The 18,888-nt window shown below is 33.5% G+C and overlaps 2 protein-coding genes across 2 annotated transcripts; both read left to right on the forward strand.

Moving 5' to 3' along the window:
• Positions 1 to 1,455: 1,455 nt before the first annotated feature.
• On the forward strand, positions 1,456 to 5,458 carry LOC130223306 (CMRF35-like molecule 1). The gene is made up of 5 exons (XM_056456103.1): positions 1,456 to 1,741; positions 1,810 to 1,989; positions 4,649 to 4,762; positions 4,858 to 4,898; positions 5,018 to 5,458. The coding sequence occupies exons 1-5, from the start codon at positions 1,486 to 1,488 to the stop codon at positions 5,129 to 5,131; spliced, it is 705 nt and encodes a 234-aa protein (XP_056312078.1). The 5' UTR covers positions 1,456 to 1,485; the 3' UTR covers positions 5,132 to 5,458.
• Positions 5,459 to 8,440: 2,982 nt separating this feature from the next.
• On the forward strand, positions 8,441 to 12,325 carry LOC130223280 (CMRF35-like molecule 1). Its single transcript, XM_056456102.1, has 3 exons — positions 8,441 to 8,568; positions 10,560 to 10,871; positions 12,279 to 12,325. The coding sequence occupies exons 1-3, from the start codon at positions 8,526 to 8,528 to the stop codon at positions 12,323 to 12,325; spliced, it is 402 nt and encodes a 133-aa protein (XP_056312077.1). The 5' UTR covers positions 8,441 to 8,525.
• The last annotated feature ends 6,563 nt before the right edge of the window (positions 12,326 to 18,888 follow it).

The following is an 18,888-nucleotide window of genomic DNA, read 5'->3' on the forward strand; positions in this document are numbered from 1 at the left end:
GTATGCAGTGACAAGTATTGGTACGTTTAGCATTTGGGTGTTTGATATTGTCTATATAAAACACATAAGCAGCACAAACAGATATGTTTAGAACAGAATAGGAAGTGCTATTATTAAAAGATTATGTGTTGACAAAACTGATGGCGTCTTTAGCTGTTTCTTAAAAATGGACAAGACTCAGCTGTTTGGGTTTGAAGTTTTCAAATCAGTCTGACAAATTTTTTGATCAAATTTACAGTCTAAAATTTTTGCATCTTAAATAAATAAATACGAGCTCACATTGGTCAATCACAACTCTGCCTCCGCAATATTCGTCCATCGTAAATTCAGACTGGGTTAGATTTTTCCAGTTTTTCAAATCCACAGTAAACATTTTGAGAGAGGTTTTGACAATTCAGTGCCATTATACAAGTACACTGTAAAAAATGCCCATGATTTCAACGGTAAAAAACAACTATAAAAATTCCACAGTAAAAATCTGTAACCTGGTTAACGGTATGTTTCCTTAATATATACGGCGAATAACCGTAAATTGACTTTCCCAGAATTCCCTATTTGGCACATCACTTTTTATGCTTTTTGTTGACATTACTATGGATTTTTTTAGTTGTTTTCTCTTCAATTATGTACATTAGAGATTTATGTTACATCTAATGTTGATAAACAATGTTTATTTCATGACTTTAATTTTATGTGTGTAACCATACTGGTGTTTAGTAGCTGTGTGAATGACACTGAGCACCTTCTATATAAAGTTTTTTTTTTGTATAAAGTACAAAAGTTATTTGTGATGAGCTTTGGTCAATTATGTAACTTCCTCATCACCACCTGCATATGGCTGTTTAACTGTGTAACAAAATATGTGTAGATGTTGGTAATTCAAAACACAGACATATTACATCTATAAATTAAAGAAATTACTTTTACGGTTTGTACCGTATTTTTGATGGCAACCACAGCTGCCGTTTTTTTACCGTAAATTTTACGGATTTATTTTTTACAGTGTAAAGACAAAATCTCTGCCAAATTTATTCACTTCATCTCGCAGCACAGAGCACGTTTGACAATCAAACTGCTTAATATAAAGTCACATAATGGCAGATGGTTGACAGTCACTTCTGTTGCCTATTGTAAACTGGCTCCCTGCTGCTGTTTTGTGTGTGTGTCCATGTCTTTGACATACTGCTAGTCTCTGTTCAGGATCCAATGGACACAACATTTATTTATTTTTTATTTGCATCATAAATAAATTTTTAGGATAACGAATATGAAAAAACTTTAAAAGGAAATAACATTTTTATAGAAATGTTTTTCAACAAATCAATCCACCAGCAGGAGTGAAAGTCCAATTGATTTTGCAAGGACTGATTTGATTGATTTCAAATTTAAATGAATTGAAATATTGTGCATTTATTTCATCCAACAGGATTTGGGATTGCAACTTCTGCAGATATTACTATACATGAATTCACTGGAAAATCTGTGATGATTACATGTTCCCATAAATGGGCCTCAGACAACTTCAAGTATTTCTGCAGAGATCCATGCACATATAAAGATGGTGCTCTTGTCTCTTCGATACAAGCACTTATTGGGAGATACAGATTGAAAGATTTAGGAAATGGCTCCTTCACTGTGACCATCACTGATCTACAAGAGTCAGACTCTGGGATTTACTGGTGTGGTGTGAATAGATCAATTAAAGACACATATGAGAAAGTCATACTGGAAGTCTCTAAGGGTAAGAATGACTATTTCCAGTGTCATTTGCATTTTTCTCAGTTATTTATTTTTCCTTTTCCTATGCAGATCCTAACGAAAGCATTGCCACATCCACACAAGCATACACAGACATGGACACGTTCATGGGTTTACTACACACAACCAACACACAAGCAGCACCATCCTCTGAATCTCCATCCACCAAAGCAAGCAGTGCCTGTGGATATTCAAGCCTGGACACCATCACATTCCCACCCTCAGTTTCAGGTGACAACTTTATCAACCCTAATTTTAATCCTGTATATTATAAGCCTTTAATATTGTATGGTTAGTTTCTTTTAGTTTGGCAAAGAAATTAAAAGGCATTACAAATAAAATGTGGCTATATATTATTCGTCACAGTTACAAAACGAAGAGATTTATTGACCAGTAGTGCTTGAAATATTCATTCAGTGTTTAATGGGGAAAAAAACTAACAATAAGTATGGAACAACTGATGATGGGCCCTTGAATTATTAAAAAATTATTAATAATAATTAAATGGACTAAAGTCAATTATTCTGCTTATAACTACAGCTGGGCAATAAATCGAAAAGTAATCGAAATCGACATTCAGAACCTATAATCGACCAAATTTTTGCAGGACGATTTTTTCTATTACTTTCCCTATCGCATGTGAAGTCACGTGACCCCGCTCTGTTAAACGCTAAGGCTCATTTATTTTTCTGTGGCCAATTTGCAGCCACATCTGATCTCTTGTCAAGTAGGACGATGGACCTGTTCTTAAGCCCTACTTTGCACTACATTGACGATGATTTAAAGCTTCACTGAGAAGCATTGATTCAGCATATTTTCCACTGTATTAAAATTATTTACAATAAAATTGTTTGTTTACAGAAGATGCGAGAAATACATTGTTTAAAATATTATTTACAGGATATACAGGAGTTATTTTATTTAGAAGAGATATAGCTTATTTACTACTTTAAATATATAAAACACTAATGCTGCACTCACACCAGACACGTAAGAAGCGCCAAGTGCGAGTAATGTACATGTTAAGTCAATGCAAAGGTGCGAATAGACATCCTGCGGCGTTATACATGCGAATGAGGCGACGCGAATGACGCGTTTCGCACGAATGAAGCGGCGCGAGTTGCGCGATTGATGCACTTAACGTGTTTCGCACGAATCGCTCGAGTTGGAAAAATCTGAACTACAGCGGACATCTGCACCACAATAACCAACCAGGAGCTTTCTTTTGTAAGGGCGTGCTTATAACTAGGCTCACACGAAATTTGCGTGCGCAGAATTCTGCAGATTTTTAGCCCATCATTGATTCTGTTTATTTACACGTGTAAATTTATATTTATTCAGTTTTTAAATGAATTTCAGTAATAATTATTGACTAATATGAAAATGTTCATATCATTTATTTACAATACAGTTTGTAAAGTCTTCTAGTAGATTTATTATAGAAGACTTGCTTTGTTTACCAAATAAAGTGGATCTAATTGGATTTGCATTGTAAACATTAAATACAAGTTAAAAAAGGTATTACTTCTTAGTTCATATATTAAGGTTTCAGTTATGATACTCCCAAAATCATTGCGCATAAATCCGCAGATTTTTTAACAAAATTCTGCGCAGAAATAGCAAAAAATGTCTGCAGATTTCGTCTGCCCCTACTTATGACGTATCGCCTGTTTTGGTGTCCCAGGGGGAAATCCTCCTGCCGACACCGGACAACAGTTCATCAAACTCTGCTCAGTCGGAATCACAGCTGAAAGCTTCCATCATCCAGGTATAGTTTCTAGAGGAGTTGATGTTTTTAGGAGTTGATGGGCGCACCTCTGAAAGGTGTAGTGGACTCAGACACGACTTCAAAAGCTGTTTTTCAGCCTTCATAAAGCACATAAACACAGCAATTTTCTCAATAAAATCCGTGTTAGCCATTTAGCAATGAAGCTACAGTCACCAGGCACAAAGAAGCCCCGCCCATGACTCGAATCAGCATATTGTGAAGCAGATTTGACGCGCGAATGAAGCGGATTTGACACACGAATGAAGTAAACTCAAAATGTTCATGCGTCTATTTACGTGCAAATAGCTCAATTTTTCAGAGCGTTCTGCATCTGGTGTGAACACAGCATAACAATCATTTATTTTGTGTCTAAAAGTGCAAGTTATTTATTACTTTTTTATAAGAAAAAGTTGACTGTTGGTTTTAGGTATTGTGTTTTTGATTTCGGTTGTTCAACATTGAAGTTCATTAAATAATCATAAATAGTAAATATTGTGTGTGTTTCTTTCAATTATTTTAAAATCAAGCAATGCAATTTCATTCAAAAATCTCTCACTTGTAATTTGTGAGCATATTTACTGTACAAAACCTGTCAGTGAACTATGAGGCAATAAATAAATGAATAAAGAAAGAAAGAAAGAAAGAAAGAAAGAAAGAAAGAAAGAAAGAAAGAAAGAAAGAAAGAAAGAAAGAAAGAAAGAAAGGAAAATTATCGTTCATTAATCGTAATTGATTTAAAATGATCAATTAATCTAGATTTTGATTTTAGGCCAAATCGCCCAGCCCTACTAGTGTGTTGCACTAGTTTCTCACAAACCTCATCCAAAGCCTTTGTTGTGTTTAAAGTGCTTTTTTACAATAGTAGCAGTTGTGAAATAACTGGAATCCTTCAGCATAGTGATAACGAACTGTAAAGCAATCCAAACCTGCCTAGCAATACTTTATCTGTATGTTTACCTAAAAAAATATAACTGCACATGTTTAGCAGCCAATCAGAATCAAGCATTCAACACCCCCCGTGGTAAAATTTGTAGGATTTTAAGTAGGTACATCAGAATTTTTTGATGGGGATTTCCACATGTGACCAACACTAATAATCAATTCTCTCTCTCACTTCCTCAGCATCTGTACACACTTCACAATATGCTGCTGGTGGTCTGGGCTTGGCAGTGATCATACTTTTAGTTGGTTTAATCACAGTTCACCAGTACAGGAAGAGAGTCAAAACATCAGAAAGTATGTGTGCGCGCACACACACACACTGACAAGTATCAAGATAATTCAATGCTTGTTTCAAATAATCATGAAGCCAATACTCTTATGTTTTGCAGCAGCAACATCTGCAGACAGAAGTGACGAATTCAAAAAGGAGGTGAGATGCATCAATGATCCTGACCAAAATCAAAATGAATGATCCTTACTAATGATCTTGTCAGATTTCTAATATGTACATCATTTTACAATTAAATTAATATTGTCATTCATTTTTAGGACATACAGAACAGCACAGAGATTAAATCTACAGACACGTATGAAGTCATGAGAAGCCATTCATATTCGATCTATGAGAATTTAGACCAGGGCCAAGTGAATGAAGCTTACTGAAATCTCTGATTGCAGCAATGAGCTATATGCACAACAAATGATCCTTATACAGCACCAGTATGCAAATGCAAATAAATTATATAAGTTAAATAGACTAAAGCATTTATTTAGTTGTTCAGGCATAAACTGAGATGAAATTTAATATGCAACATCGTCAGGAGCAGCTGGCAAGTGCAGCAACTCCATTGCAAATACTGTGGTAAAATAAAGTTTCCATATTTTAAAGACATGGCGCGGAGCAACAGAATTTAATTCAGTGCTTCCTGTCTGAAACCCTCTTAATAGTAAAATAAAGATCATTGATTTTTAAAGATTTTTAATCAGATCTTAAACACGCCAATTTTGTAACTTCCCCATTATTGTTTGGGAGTTCAGTTAATAAAGTATCAAGTATGAAAGAATATTTAGTAAATAGTTTCTGTGTAAAAATTATAAAAAATAAATAAATAAATAAATAAAATAAATAAATAAATAAATAAAAAAATAAATAAAAATCACCCTCCTTGAGTTTTCATATTCTGTGTACTTTGATGAAAAAGTGACCTTCCCAACGCAATCAAAACAAATCACTGTAAAACTAAATTATTTAACATTCAGCTCACACTGCATGTATCATATGCTGTTTCACTTGCTTGACTGCTGAATAAAAGTCAATGACTTGCCTAAAGCCAACCAAAATCTATTCTGTCATCAATTATTACATGTTTTTGTATTCTTCCTTCACTGTTTTTAATAGTTACATTACCATAAATGTATGGCTATTGCTTACTGGAAAATAAATGATGAGAAAATGCTTTATTTTTTCATTATGTTATGATACGCAGATGATATAATCGCCAACCTGATTTGGATTAACATCTCTGTTGATCCTGGAACAACATATCAATCAGAATTAAGGGATATGTTTACAGTTTATGTTAAGTTTAGGCTTACTGTTTATGCACCTCTACATGATTGTTATGCAAGTATTATTCTCCTCTGATTTTGGGAATTATTTACAGTTATGGTTGGGTTTAGGGGTAGGGAATAGGTATGGATTACTTTTTCAAACAAAAATGATGTTCCAGGATCAACATGGATGTTAATCCAGGACCACATCGTACTTGGCAAAATCATGACGTGCAATCATATATTACTTCATTTGTATCATTCTTCATTTTAAGAGTTCACACTTAGCTCATGACTTACGAAGCTTGTTTGGCATGTCCCGGGAGACAGAGCCCTGACCTCAAGGGATCCTCGAGTCCAGGGCTTCCTCCCTTTGCGGGGCGAGGGGAGATTGAGCTCAGGGCGATCTCAAGGCTCCCCCGCAGCTAAGGCCAAGATGAACTCCCTTAGAGCGAGATGTCTAGTAGAACAGACATGAGAGCCTATTTGGCTACCCCGAAATGCCGGATGCTATGGCAAGGAGCCAGAGCCGATGAAATCCCTGCTGGGCCACCTATACTGGATAAAGGTGGAAGGAGGGGAAGGCGGGGGGTTTCTTCAAGACGAAGATAGTTGCAAAGAGAAAAGAGGATGTATATATAGGAACTTATGATGCTTTGATTGGAGGGTTGTGATTAGCTAATATGAGCCAGCTGGGTTAATCATGAGCACGTACTCCTCTCGAAATTAGTTTAAGATATTAAACTTCACTTATATCTGATTTTGACAAGTAAAAAAAAAACAAACGGAAAAAAAAGGAGAAAAGCTTAAAAATCACTGATTAGTTCAAACACTCTTAGGCTGCATTTACACTGCAGATCTTGATGGTCAATTCAGATTTTGTGACTGTATCCCATTTTTTTATTTTTTTTTTTGATGAACTGCTTACATCATCTTTTAAAAGTGAATCATATCGATTGTCTGCATTTACACAGTACACGGCAAAGGTGCACTAACCAGGGAAAAGAAAAAAAAAAAAAAAGCGGGCGATGACTGACAGATGATAATAAGAGTGCCCTTTTCTTCGTTCCTATATTTAATCTGTTTGCATAGTTTCATTTTCTTTTAGACAAGCTGTTTCACTATAGTTTATGACAGACAAGTTCTCATTTGTCTTTTAATCTAGGCCTTTTAAAACCAATAGACGTTTTTTTTTCTCTTATTGTAATGTCCATGGCATGATTTATGCACATGATGTATGCAACAGCTTTATATTATGTTCAGTGGCAGATATTGCACGCTCTCTTGTTAACATGCTTAAATAATTGTGCTACATGACAATATAAAAAGCGTATTTAGTCCTCATTGGCTCATTAAATACATAGTCCTCGTTACATACGAGTGTAGAGCGTATTTAGTCCTGAGATTTAAGGTTTGGGACTCTGCTGAAGTCTGTTTTGAAATGAAAGTGTCAGAGTTGACATCATTCGCTGTGGTTTTTAATGACACTTGACTCGCATTGACAGGTGAAAATCCGATCTACCTGCTTACACTGCAGACATGAGTTTTATCATGTATTTGTGCAGTGTTTTGGAATAAAAATTCTTTTAATTAAAAAATATATCAAAATACTCTATAATACACTATAAAAGTTCTGTAGCCATGAAATCAAACTAATTCATCGATGGTTTTTACTTGAGATCTTCCTAAAGGTTTTTATAATAGATTTCGTTAGTAGTAAGGCCTGGTCAAAATAACCACAATACTTATCCTTCTTTTTTTGTAACATGCACACACAATCTTGTATTTTTAATCTACTTAATTCCCATTCGCAGTATGAGTGTGTGTGATTTACATTGTCACATTGTACACTGTTTACATTTGCAACCGACCTTGTTTTACTCATAAATTAAAAAAAAACAAATCACTGTTAAATAAATCCAAAGTAAAAATGAGGGGAAATCAATAGCAAATTAGTCTGGGTCTTACCATTAAAATTGCAGCACTTTATGACCCGACAACATTTAAACGCACACGAAAACAAGGATTTGAATACCCTCATTGACAAAAACTAACTTGTTCTGTCAACCTAGTTCAATATTCACTGGAAAAAAAAAAGCATGCTTGTTTCTGGAAAAATTTAACCATTCTGCAAAGAGTTTTAATTCCCACTACCTGCTAGCCAATGAAATATCATTCAGTCAGTGCAGTACAGCATCTGAATGGGTTTTATTTCACACTGGCCGAGGATCAGACTGCACACCTCAAGCTTGACTCTACCGATCACGGCAGGCAGATGGAACCTGACCCTGGACCTGTGTAAAATGGGGATGTGCATTCAAAGCAAAAGTGAACCAGGAGGAAGTGGTCAGGTTTTAGATGTGAGTGTGTGTACCGTAGAAACCGGTACACACGTTAGAAAGAGTGTAGATGAGGATCTGGACATACAGATTGAAGCCAATGATAAAAACTGAGCATAGAAAACTAAAACTGGACCAGAACAAACAGAAAAGGATCCTTACTCAGGATGAGGTTCATCTGTGTTCTTTGGTTCTGGACATTTATATCAGGTAAGTTTTGTACAGATTTTTTGGACGGATTAACAAATTTGTGTTAAGTTTTTTAAAGGTACATAAGAAATAAATAAAAAATATAAGGATATACATAAAGAAGGAATAGCGAGATCTATTATATGCCAAACTATTGGTACCAAACCATGCTAATTATTATTAATGATGTTAGAAATAAATCTATGCAATGTGGTGTAAAGCATTTTTACTGTAAATCTTCTGAATCTTAACACATCATGGTTCACTTAAAAATAAATAAATAAAATCGTTATAAATAATATAATCAGAAATGTTTTCTGAGCATGATTTCTGAATGATTATGTGACACTGAAGATATCAAAGCTACAGGTTATATTTTAAACAATATAAAAATAAAGAACAGCCATGTATAATTGTACAAATTATACTGTTGATTTCGTATATTAGACCAAATAAACATCAACTTTTGACTGTAGAAAAACACTTTCAAAAACTTTCAAAACTTGACCTACAACAAACTTTTAAACATGACAACATTATCTTATGAAAACATTATCTTATGCCTGTACTGCAAAGTCTATGATGTCACAAATAAGCAAACAATATTAAGAAGATGAACTGATTTTAGTTAGCCTGATGTCTTTCGATCAACAGTTATGATTTTGAAACACCCACATGTTTCATCTAATGGGGAAATGTAAAACTAGTAACTTCTAGCTGATTACAAGAGGCAAAACTATAGGTAAACAGCACAGAGGTTAGGATTATCAATGCGTTTATTTAGACCTTCATGAACGTTTATAGAAAAAAAAAAAAAAATCAGTGGGTTTGATCACACTTTCTATTGTAATGTTGATAGACAATCCAATACAAAGTACAGCGATCAGTATATCAGTAGTTTTGAAAGTAAATATCTGAAACCAAAAAGTGCTGTTGAGGAACTGATCCCTAGTTAGGACAATAGTCAAAAACTCAGTTCCTGGATGATATATAGCTCTAAAGTTTTGCTCTAACTGATTCCGCTAACAATCATGCTTTCAAGATTACTAGAAGAAAAAAAATGTTAGTAGGGGGTAAACTGTATAAAGCTGTGTGAGTTTTAGGCAAATAACAACTTGGAATGCAAGCACTTAATCAAAATTATCGATGGTCAATTAAGCATGGCTGGACATCATTATAGGACTAGTTTCCCAATGCATTGATCAATACTTGTCCAGTACTTCATGCATTATGTAGTCAAGTCAGTTTTCATTTACTTATGAAGTCCATCTCTCAAGGTTATTTATGGAGGACAAATATGAACAGAAGCAGTAGTAAGTGTAATCATACTGGCTCAACCACCCGCCTTCCTTAGGTCATGTACAGGATGTAGTTGACCCACTCAGATGAGGATCTGGCAGTGCTAAAAGCTGGCATACCGAACACAGCGACACAGTGGTGGAGTAGCGTGATACAGGAAGATAAACAAGGGGCAACAAACAATCAGTCATTCAAATAAATGCTTTTTAGAGAATGACTGATTGCTTTGCTTTATAAGACCCTGATTCAGGTGGGATCAGAGAGCCATTCAAAGCTGCACTGAAACGGAAATTTGGACCTACAAACCTAAATCTATTTGTTTACAGAGACGCACACATTAACCGGTTGCCAGTGTGTATGTCCGAGACGACACTATTGTATAGTCTTTACCCAATAAATGAGTATATTAAATTAAAAACATTTCCCTTTGGTGAGGACGCATTCCTTTAAACCAGTTTTTCTCAACCACGTTCCTGGAGGACCACCAGCTCTGCACATTTTCTATATCTCCTTAACCAAACACACCTAATTCAGATCATCATTAGCAGAGACTGAAAGAGCTGTAATGGGTGTGACAGACATTCAAAACATGTAGCGTTGGTAGTCCACAAGGAACGTGGTTGAAAAGCACTGCTTTTAACAATAATCAACTAATCATCATCGAATTTGTGGTAATTGACATCCCTTGGGCTCTAACATATTTCATTTCACAGAATTCAAGACTTCAACTACTGATGAAGTTTCTACACAAGGATACAAAGGAAGAAACATTACAATTACTTGTTCCCACAAGTGGGCTTCAGACAATATAAAGTATTTCTGCAGAGATCCGTGTAAAGACACGGAGGTTTTAGTAAAGTCTGACCAGTCACCTAAAGGGAGATACACACTGAAGAACACTGGCCATGGAGTCTTCACTGTGACCATCACTGATCTACAAAAGTCAGACTCTGGGGTTTACTGGTGTGGAGTGGAGAGAGTTGGTCTGGACACATTTAATCAAGTCACACTGACAGTATCTGAAGGTACACTAGAAATCTCACACATTTAATTGCACTTTCTCTCTTGATGATTTTATATGAATGGCTGTTAAAGGAATACTTAACTTAAAAATTAAATGACCACATACATTTCTCACCCTCAAGCCATCCTCGGTTTACGACTTTCTTGCTTCAGACAATCACAGTCAGAGTAGTTTATAAATTAATCCCGGCTCTTCCATGCTGTATGATGATTCAAAATGGCTTCAAAAAGTCCATATATCTGTTGTAAAACTAACCTATACAATAGAGCCAGGACAACATTTTTACAACTCCAACTGAGTTTAACCAAAAGTAAAAAGTCATATTCGCAGAGGATTGATTGAGGGTAAGTAAATGATTGATCATTTTTTGGGGGGTAAACTATTCATCTATGCACAGAAAAACTAGATGCTTATTGCTGTTATTGGTTTTGATACACTGGGATGGAACAGATGATGGAGCTCTAGAATAACATTAGACAGCACAAGTCACACTGAGGTTGCTTTCACATTTGTTTCTTTCATCCAATAAGGGAAAAGCATTTTCAACTACTTTGGTTCCTATTTACATCACAGATTCCTCCAGTCTGAAACAAACCAAAAAGCATCCACATCACTCATTGGCTAGATTTGCATTAGCAAGATTGCATTTTGATTGGTCTGAATTAATGAGCAGAAAATGTCCATGTCAACTCCCAGAAGTAAACAAGATTGAACATTATTAGAACATTTTTTATGAAGCCCTGCACAATTGCAAGCTTTTCCACAACCTGTCACAGGACTAATAATAATAAAAAGGGTACCAAATCTTCAAGCAGGTCTCAATACACTTTTTTCAGTTCACTTTTACTGTACAACCTAGTGTGATTGCTGGGTTGATACCTGCTCAAATTAACCACATAAAAAAGATAAATGAACTGTAGTGTGATTCAAGTAAGAAAGCACAAACTGTGCAACTTCTAAAAAAAAAACAATCACATTAGCAGGAAAAAATTGCAAAATGTGACCATTTGGTTGAAGTCTGAAGCCCTGAATAAAGAACTGCAATCCTGCAAGGTTGTTTCATATTAAATATGAAAACAAATAGAGTTTAGGAGCTACTTAGGCAACACCACCATTCATTAAACTGACCCCAGAAATGCAGTTATGTCTGGCAAACTTCTTTAAAATTAACAGACAACACTTGGGTCCCGGAGGAAGTTATTCATGTTAGGACAACGGAACCGCAAACAAGTCCACAAACAAGTGTTGAAATACACTCGATCACACCAAGACTCTCAGTTTCTGATTCTTCAACCACTAAAAACACCACACTCTTTCTGACGTCAACAGGTTAAGAAACACCTTACTTCAATGTCTACTTTACAGCCTTAAGGGTTAACTTGATGTTGATGTGTTGTATCTTTTAAAGGTTTTGCCAATGCATCTGGTCCTGATGATATACTAACAGGCAAGTAACATTATTTTTATATACACATTGACCTTTTGTTTATTTTATGTTATGGAAAGGTTATGTTTTTTCTACATGAGGCTAATCAAATGTTATGACCAAAATGGTGCAACTTGATCTCAGAAAATTGATGTATAAGATTCTGCTAAAGGTACATATACATTTAAATATTGAAACATAAAATATTGGCTTATAAACAACATTATACAGTTAAATACAAACAACTTTACAGACTTTAATATCAATGGTATCACATTTTCAATACACTAATTAAAGAAAGTGTAGTCATTTACTTAATATGACAATATTATACTTTTTCAGATTGATAGTGACTTATTGTGATTTGACTTTTTTCAATAAATTACTATGATTATATTTATCTATCTTGTTTTATGTTTACATTGTACATCTTCAGTTATGGTTAGTTAGGTTTAGAGCCAAGAGTGAGAACATGGACTCAAAATCTATTTTTAATGCTGTATTTTGGCTAAGGTTTGACATCTAAAATGATCTAAAACTAAAATGTTTTAGATTCTGATTATATGATTAATGTTTATGAATAATTATCTGTCAAAACATGCTATGTTTCTGTTTTTCACACTGCACATTGATTATGGGAAACTGGCGAAAATTGGCAAGTTGTCTTCTGTAAGAACACAAACCAAACAAATTGATCCTAGGGACAAGAAGCCAAAATAAAGAGTATTAAATTAAAAAACTAGCAAGAAATATATATATATATAAAAAATCAGCCATTGGTGAAGTAAAATAATCTTATATTTTGTCTTATTTTTTCAACAATTTTTTTTACTTTACTAGAAAATGCTAAACTAAAAACAAGAGTAAATAGTCATGCACTTCCTCCTGCATATATCCCAAAGTTTATAGACACTTTTATAACTGTGTGTGAATGTATGGTCATAAATCAGAAAAATCTATAGCAGTGTATTTTCCATAATGTGTCCATGAATGCAGCAAATGTCACACACTAATCCCCATAAATAATGAGACCAGACTGAATGTTATCTGTATATAATTAACAAGTGCTGGATATAATGCTTTTAAATGTTCTTTATCTGTTCATCTATTTGCAGTGCCTGTCCATTACATTATCTATAGTGGTGCTGGTCTGGTCATCATGGTGATCATATGTACAACTGGGCTGATCACTGTTTGCCAGTGCAGAAAAAGAGTCAAAAGATCAAGTGTGTAGACTTTTCAATGAACATTTTTAATATTATATACCATATTACAATATTATATTTGTACATGTGCATTAGATTAGTCACTACCAAAGCTAAAACAGAAACAAAAAATAAAGATAACAGTCCAAAAATGTTAAAATAAGTGTGTAATGTAAATATGGAATAAATGTGAAAAAATATTAATAGATTTTAATGAACAAAAATTCTGTAAATCTGTATTTTTTCCAATAACTATAGTTTGAATTTAAATGTAATATCTTTCTAGTCCTAAAGATCAAACTCTAATCTTAATGGGTATAACTGTTAAATAAAACTGTTTTGTTAAAATGCATCTAAGCATATTGACTGTATTCACTGAGAAATTGTTAAAAATATTTATTTTCAAAAGGGGAAAGGTCTGCTCATTTATGCCAAGCACTGCATGTATTTAAGTATGAAATTAATAAAAAGATTTCACAACAAACATATTCTTTGCTCCTTCAGGATGCAGTACAGCAAGATCGATATACAATGGGAGCGAGGAGGTGAGTGGCATAAAGGAAAAATGTTATGTACAATCACACAACTTAATAAACCATCTAATTAGTAATAAAATGACACTGTAATGGTCTTTCCTTTAGGCCAGCGGAGTGTACGAGAATACTCCTGAAGACAGAGCCTACGCCTGCATAAAGAAATCCAGTGACATATCTAAGAAAAAGAGGCAATCGGATCCAATCTATCAAAACATACACTTCGACACAAGCAACAAAGATGCTATCTATGGCAATCTTTATTAAAAACGCAGTTTTCTAGCCTCAATTTCATTTCAAGCATGAATCAAGACATCAATTCATGAAGCATTTATGAACAGAGTATGGCAAAATCATATCTTTAGAATTAGATCAAATAAAATGTTGATTTGTTGTTGTACCATTATCTGTGAATAAACACAGTATCATATTACTGCAAAATTTACATGCATCAAATTTATCTTATATCTAAATTTCCCTAAATTTTCAAATAAGCAAAATGAAAATTCATTTTGTGAAATAACATGTATAGAATTTAATTTGTATTTTATGTGTATGTGGCTTTTATTTAAAGGTTTGAGAAAAACAACAAACTTACCTTGAGCTCTGAATGCAGTGGATTTGGTGTTCCGCATAACACATTTAATAGCAAAACAGTACATTTCGAACACACTGAGATGTAGTTAAATAAATTATTATCATCATGCTATACTCTACTTTAAATGAGCACCAAGACTTTCAAGAAAGATACAATTTTATTAGAGTTTGTGTAGCTGTCATTACGTCAAAGACCTTTTTAGAAATGAAATTTCAGACTTATACTAGACTAAATGCTAAACATTTTTTTTTTAATTTACTAAATGAAAAAGATTTTACTTGCCCCATCAAAAAATCTGAATTATTTATTTTTTAGCCACATATTATAATCAATATGCCAAAATAAGCAAACTCTAATTACTGCACAATATATACATGCACATTTTTCTTTTAAGTATTTTTTTAAAAACCCAACAAACTAAATGTATGCACCATATATGATCTATGTTCCATATATAGAAAACAGTATTTATCTGTCTTCATGATGTAGAGTGTTGTTAAAAGTTTGATTGAGATGCATGGATTGTTGGTGATTGGATGGGTGTTTACCCCTGAGTAGCTTTACATGGAGATGTTATGGCCTGTGTAAAATGATTTAAGACCTACAAGACAATATTTCAGTGAATTTAAGTACAAATTTGATTTTGAAATGTAAGACATATTAAGACTTTTAAAACCCCATGGTTTAACCCCACTGTTTCTTATTTTGAATTATGAAGCAATTTATAAACATTCAGCTCAGCAGATGTGTAATAATGTATGCTTACATGAACTGTTTTTTTTGGAAATTCGGATATTAGTAAAGATTAATTGTGATAGATACATTTAAATATAACAAATGTGTTTCCATAAAAACTGCTTAATGCTGTTTACAATTTATAAACTTTTTTGTTTTGTTTTATTCACCTCTACAGTCGATAAACCTGAAGTAATGTAACTTTGACTTACCTTTATCTGCTCAACTATCGGTCATGAGATGAGTGTTTATCTTCTCCCTGTTGTTAAAATAAAGGTATCTATTAAATTGAAATATGACCAGTATAGACATTAAAACTGTCTTTGCTGCAAAACTTTACTACAGTTAAAAATCTGTGGATAAATGCAAAATGTAATACAGTACACATACTTTAAACTGAAAATATCCACTAAATGTTTAAGGTATGATTTAGATTTAAGTAAAAGTAGACACGCTGTAGTGTTCAGATGCATTTTAAAAAGCTTATTTTTCAATGTTAAATTCTGCTCACTGACCTCTTCTGCATGAGGTTGACGATAAAAAAACAACAGCCCAAATCCAGCCGCAACTGCAAGAAATACGGACAAAAAGAAGAAACTTAACGCTTAAGACATTTAAACATGACGATGAGAGTCTCTGTACAGTGAATACAGTTATGTTTAGGTTATTTGTATAGCAAAATAATTAAAAAAATTCTTATATTTTAGCAATTTAACAAGCTCTTTGATTTTTCGAAAAATACATTATAACAATACATCAAACTCAAGTACATTGTTTCGCCCTATGGGGATTTAATTGAGTTATTAATTAAAGTAAATACTACATTTTATGCTTAATATTAATTGTACATGCTGATTGTCAATATAGTGTGAAATTTAAGAATTCATTATTAATAAATCAAAGGTTTTGTTCAACCACATAAACTGCACAATCTCAAACAGCTTAAGTTTAATAAAATTTATCATAGCTTCAAAACACAAAATTGTCGATATGGGTATCTAAGATTGTGTCTAACTTAATTAATATCAAATAAAACATGAAAGGCTTAAAAATAAAAATACCACAGGAAAATCCTGACGAAACTAATGTATTCGACGGCTTTCTGAGGCACAATGGATAAACTGATCCAAAATAAAAAAAAATTGTATTACATTTAATTTAAAATACAAAAAAAAGACACCATGTTGTCTGGCTCTCACATACAGTAATGTTGACCTTATCATAGCTAACGTAACTTACCTCAACATTTTGCATTCGACATAACATTCTAATTATTCATCTTTCCGTAGTGTAACTCAACAAGCAAGTACTTAAGCATGTTATAAAGCGTTTTTTAAAATGATAGTCTTTGCGGAGTTTAAAACTGCTCATTTTAAGCGGAAAACGTCAGACTGCAGTGGTCTCCATTTCCTCACAGTGAGCTGATGAGAAAAAATTCGCGCGCTTTCGATCAACTGTCAATCACGCGCTTTGAACGTTCAGCTCCGCCTAGTGGTGGAGTTTCACTAAAATAAATGACATTAGGAAAAAAAAATATATAAAAATTTACATATACAGTTATACACACACACGTGCGTGTGTGTGAAAATTATATGTGAAATTAAGGGTTCAGAGATATTTTGAGGACATTCATGCAACAATGTTATGTGCTGGCTCATTATAGAAGTCACAGGGTTTTTTTAAATGCTAAAGCTGTAATTTACTTTGTCTCAGTCAACTTACTTCCATACTCTTCAAGTTGCGTTGTGTCCTCTCTTCTTTTATTTCTTAAAAATAATGGGCTAATGTACATATTTGGGTGAAATATCCCTTTATGTGTAAACAGGTTGCTGGTTGTTCTTCCTATCAATGACAGTGATGCTGGATATTATAAAAGACTCAATGGCAATGTAAATACTGTTTTAGAGCAATTCCATGCAAATGCAAAAGATTTCACGAAAATACAGAAACCATTTCTAAGTTTTTTGTGTAAGCAAGTATTTTACAGTACTTTAGAAATATTCAAAAATGCATCTGTCAATGTTTACAAATTATTATATTTGATTTACCAAAGTCACAAAAGTGGCAATGTCACATCCATAAACAGATATGTCACATCCATAACAGAGATGTCACATCCATAATGACACTTTTTTTCTCATAAATGCAAACTTTTCTCATAAATGCAAAAATATTCATTCTTTTTCTTTTCGGCTTAGTGCCTTTATTAATTATGGGTTGCCTCAGCGGAATGAACCACCAACTTATTCACCTTATTCTCCGCGTATGAGCGGGCGCAGCCATTTAAATCATTTAGGCTCGAGACTTCCGGTCTCATTCACTTACATTCATTTTGAAACGTTAAAAAAAGCTTGTTTTGCTGCTTGGTGTTGCAAACTGATATTTTCGTATTATATTATTCTACTTTGTCTGTATTATCATGCAAACACTTGTTTATAGAGTAAGTAGTTTGACCGTTTTCTGACGTTTATTATTCCTAGTCATTTCTCCCATAGGCAGCTGAATTGAAAGTTCTAAAACAATCGCAAAAACAAGCACACTTCCGCATTAAAGAATAAGGTCAATACAGCATATGTTTTATACAGTGGATGCCCTTCCAGCTGCAATCCATCACTAGGAAACATCCATACAACTCATTCACACACACATAACCTACAGACAATTTAGTTTATTCAGTTCACCTGCACAGGGAGACCCCAATGGATTTTGCAAAAATATTAAATCTATAATTTTTGTTTTATAGAGAGCAACTCATCCTTTTGATTATCATGGTTTCTTTTGGGTTGTGCAGTTTAATTCACAGAATATCTACGAATCATGTTGTAGCCTGTAAACTCCCAGACTATTTTTGGTCACATTCACATGTTTATTTTCCTCATTTAAAGTACAAAACATGTTTACAGACTGATATTTTTCTGGTCCCTTAACTTTGTGGTCAGTTGTTCTGGAAAATATAAACAGAAGATTCAATATAATTTTAACATATACTTTGTATGTGAATTGAGTTTTTACTGCAAATGTCACATCCATAATGCTGGAAATGCTCTTTATGAGCCTAATATTGTTTTGTGAACCTTATAATTGTTGGCTTAGTTTTCTAGTGATTTAAATTAAAGGAAAAACTAAACAGATCTGAAGATGGTAACTATTGAAATGCTTTTTTCAGAGAAAAGTAACATATGGTATAGCTTTACAAAACAATATTACAGTAATTAAGAATCTTGTGTACGATTTAGTAAACTGTCATGATGAGGTCACAATCAAAAACTATATGAAAAAGCAAGATAAAACTTATATTTATATGTTAGAAAATGTTACGGTTTGATACATTTGACAATAAAATAAAAACAAGGCATCTGCATATAATGTATAAAGGTACCGGCTAAAGTTTAATGGTTAAAAAATTAAGTGGTATTTGCGTCATTGTAGAGAGGTGTGTGTGTGTGTGATATTGAAAATCAACTCAAAAGTTAATACATCAGAAAGTTTAAATTAAAATCTGTAAAAAAAACAATCAGGGA

Source organism: Danio aesculapii, chromosome 1 (assembly GCF_903798145.1).
Source record: "Danio aesculapii chromosome 1, fDanAes4.1, whole genome shotgun sequence".
Taxonomy (NCBI): domain Eukaryota; kingdom Metazoa; phylum Chordata; class Actinopteri; order Cypriniformes; family Danionidae; genus Danio; species Danio aesculapii.

Excerpts from the sequence above, each read along its gene's own strand:
- LOC130223280 (XM_056456102.1), top strand. The coding sequence starts at position 8,526 with ATGAGGTTCATCTGTGTTCTTTGGTTCTGGACATTTATATCAG. Across the intron at positions 8,569-10,559 it reads GTTCTGGACATTTATATCAG|AATTCAAGACTTCAACTACT; the intron begins GTAAGTTTTGTA and ends TTCATTTCACAG. Across the intron at positions 10,872-12,278 it reads CACACTGACAGTATCTGAAG|GTTTTGCCAATGCATCTGGT; the intron begins GTACACTAGAAA and ends TATCTTTTAAAG.
- LOC130223306 (XM_056456103.1), top strand. The coding sequence starts at position 1,486 with ATGATTACATGTTCCCATAAATGGGCCTCAGACAACTTCAAGTATTTC. Across the intron at positions 1,742-1,809 it reads CATACTGGAAGTCTCTAAGG|ATCCTAACGAAAGCATTGCC; the intron begins GTAAGAATGACT and ends TTTCCTATGCAG. Across the intron at positions 4,899-5,017 it reads GTGACGAATTCAAAAAGGAG|GACATACAGAACAGCACAGA; the intron begins GTGAGATGCATC and ends ATTCATTTTTAG.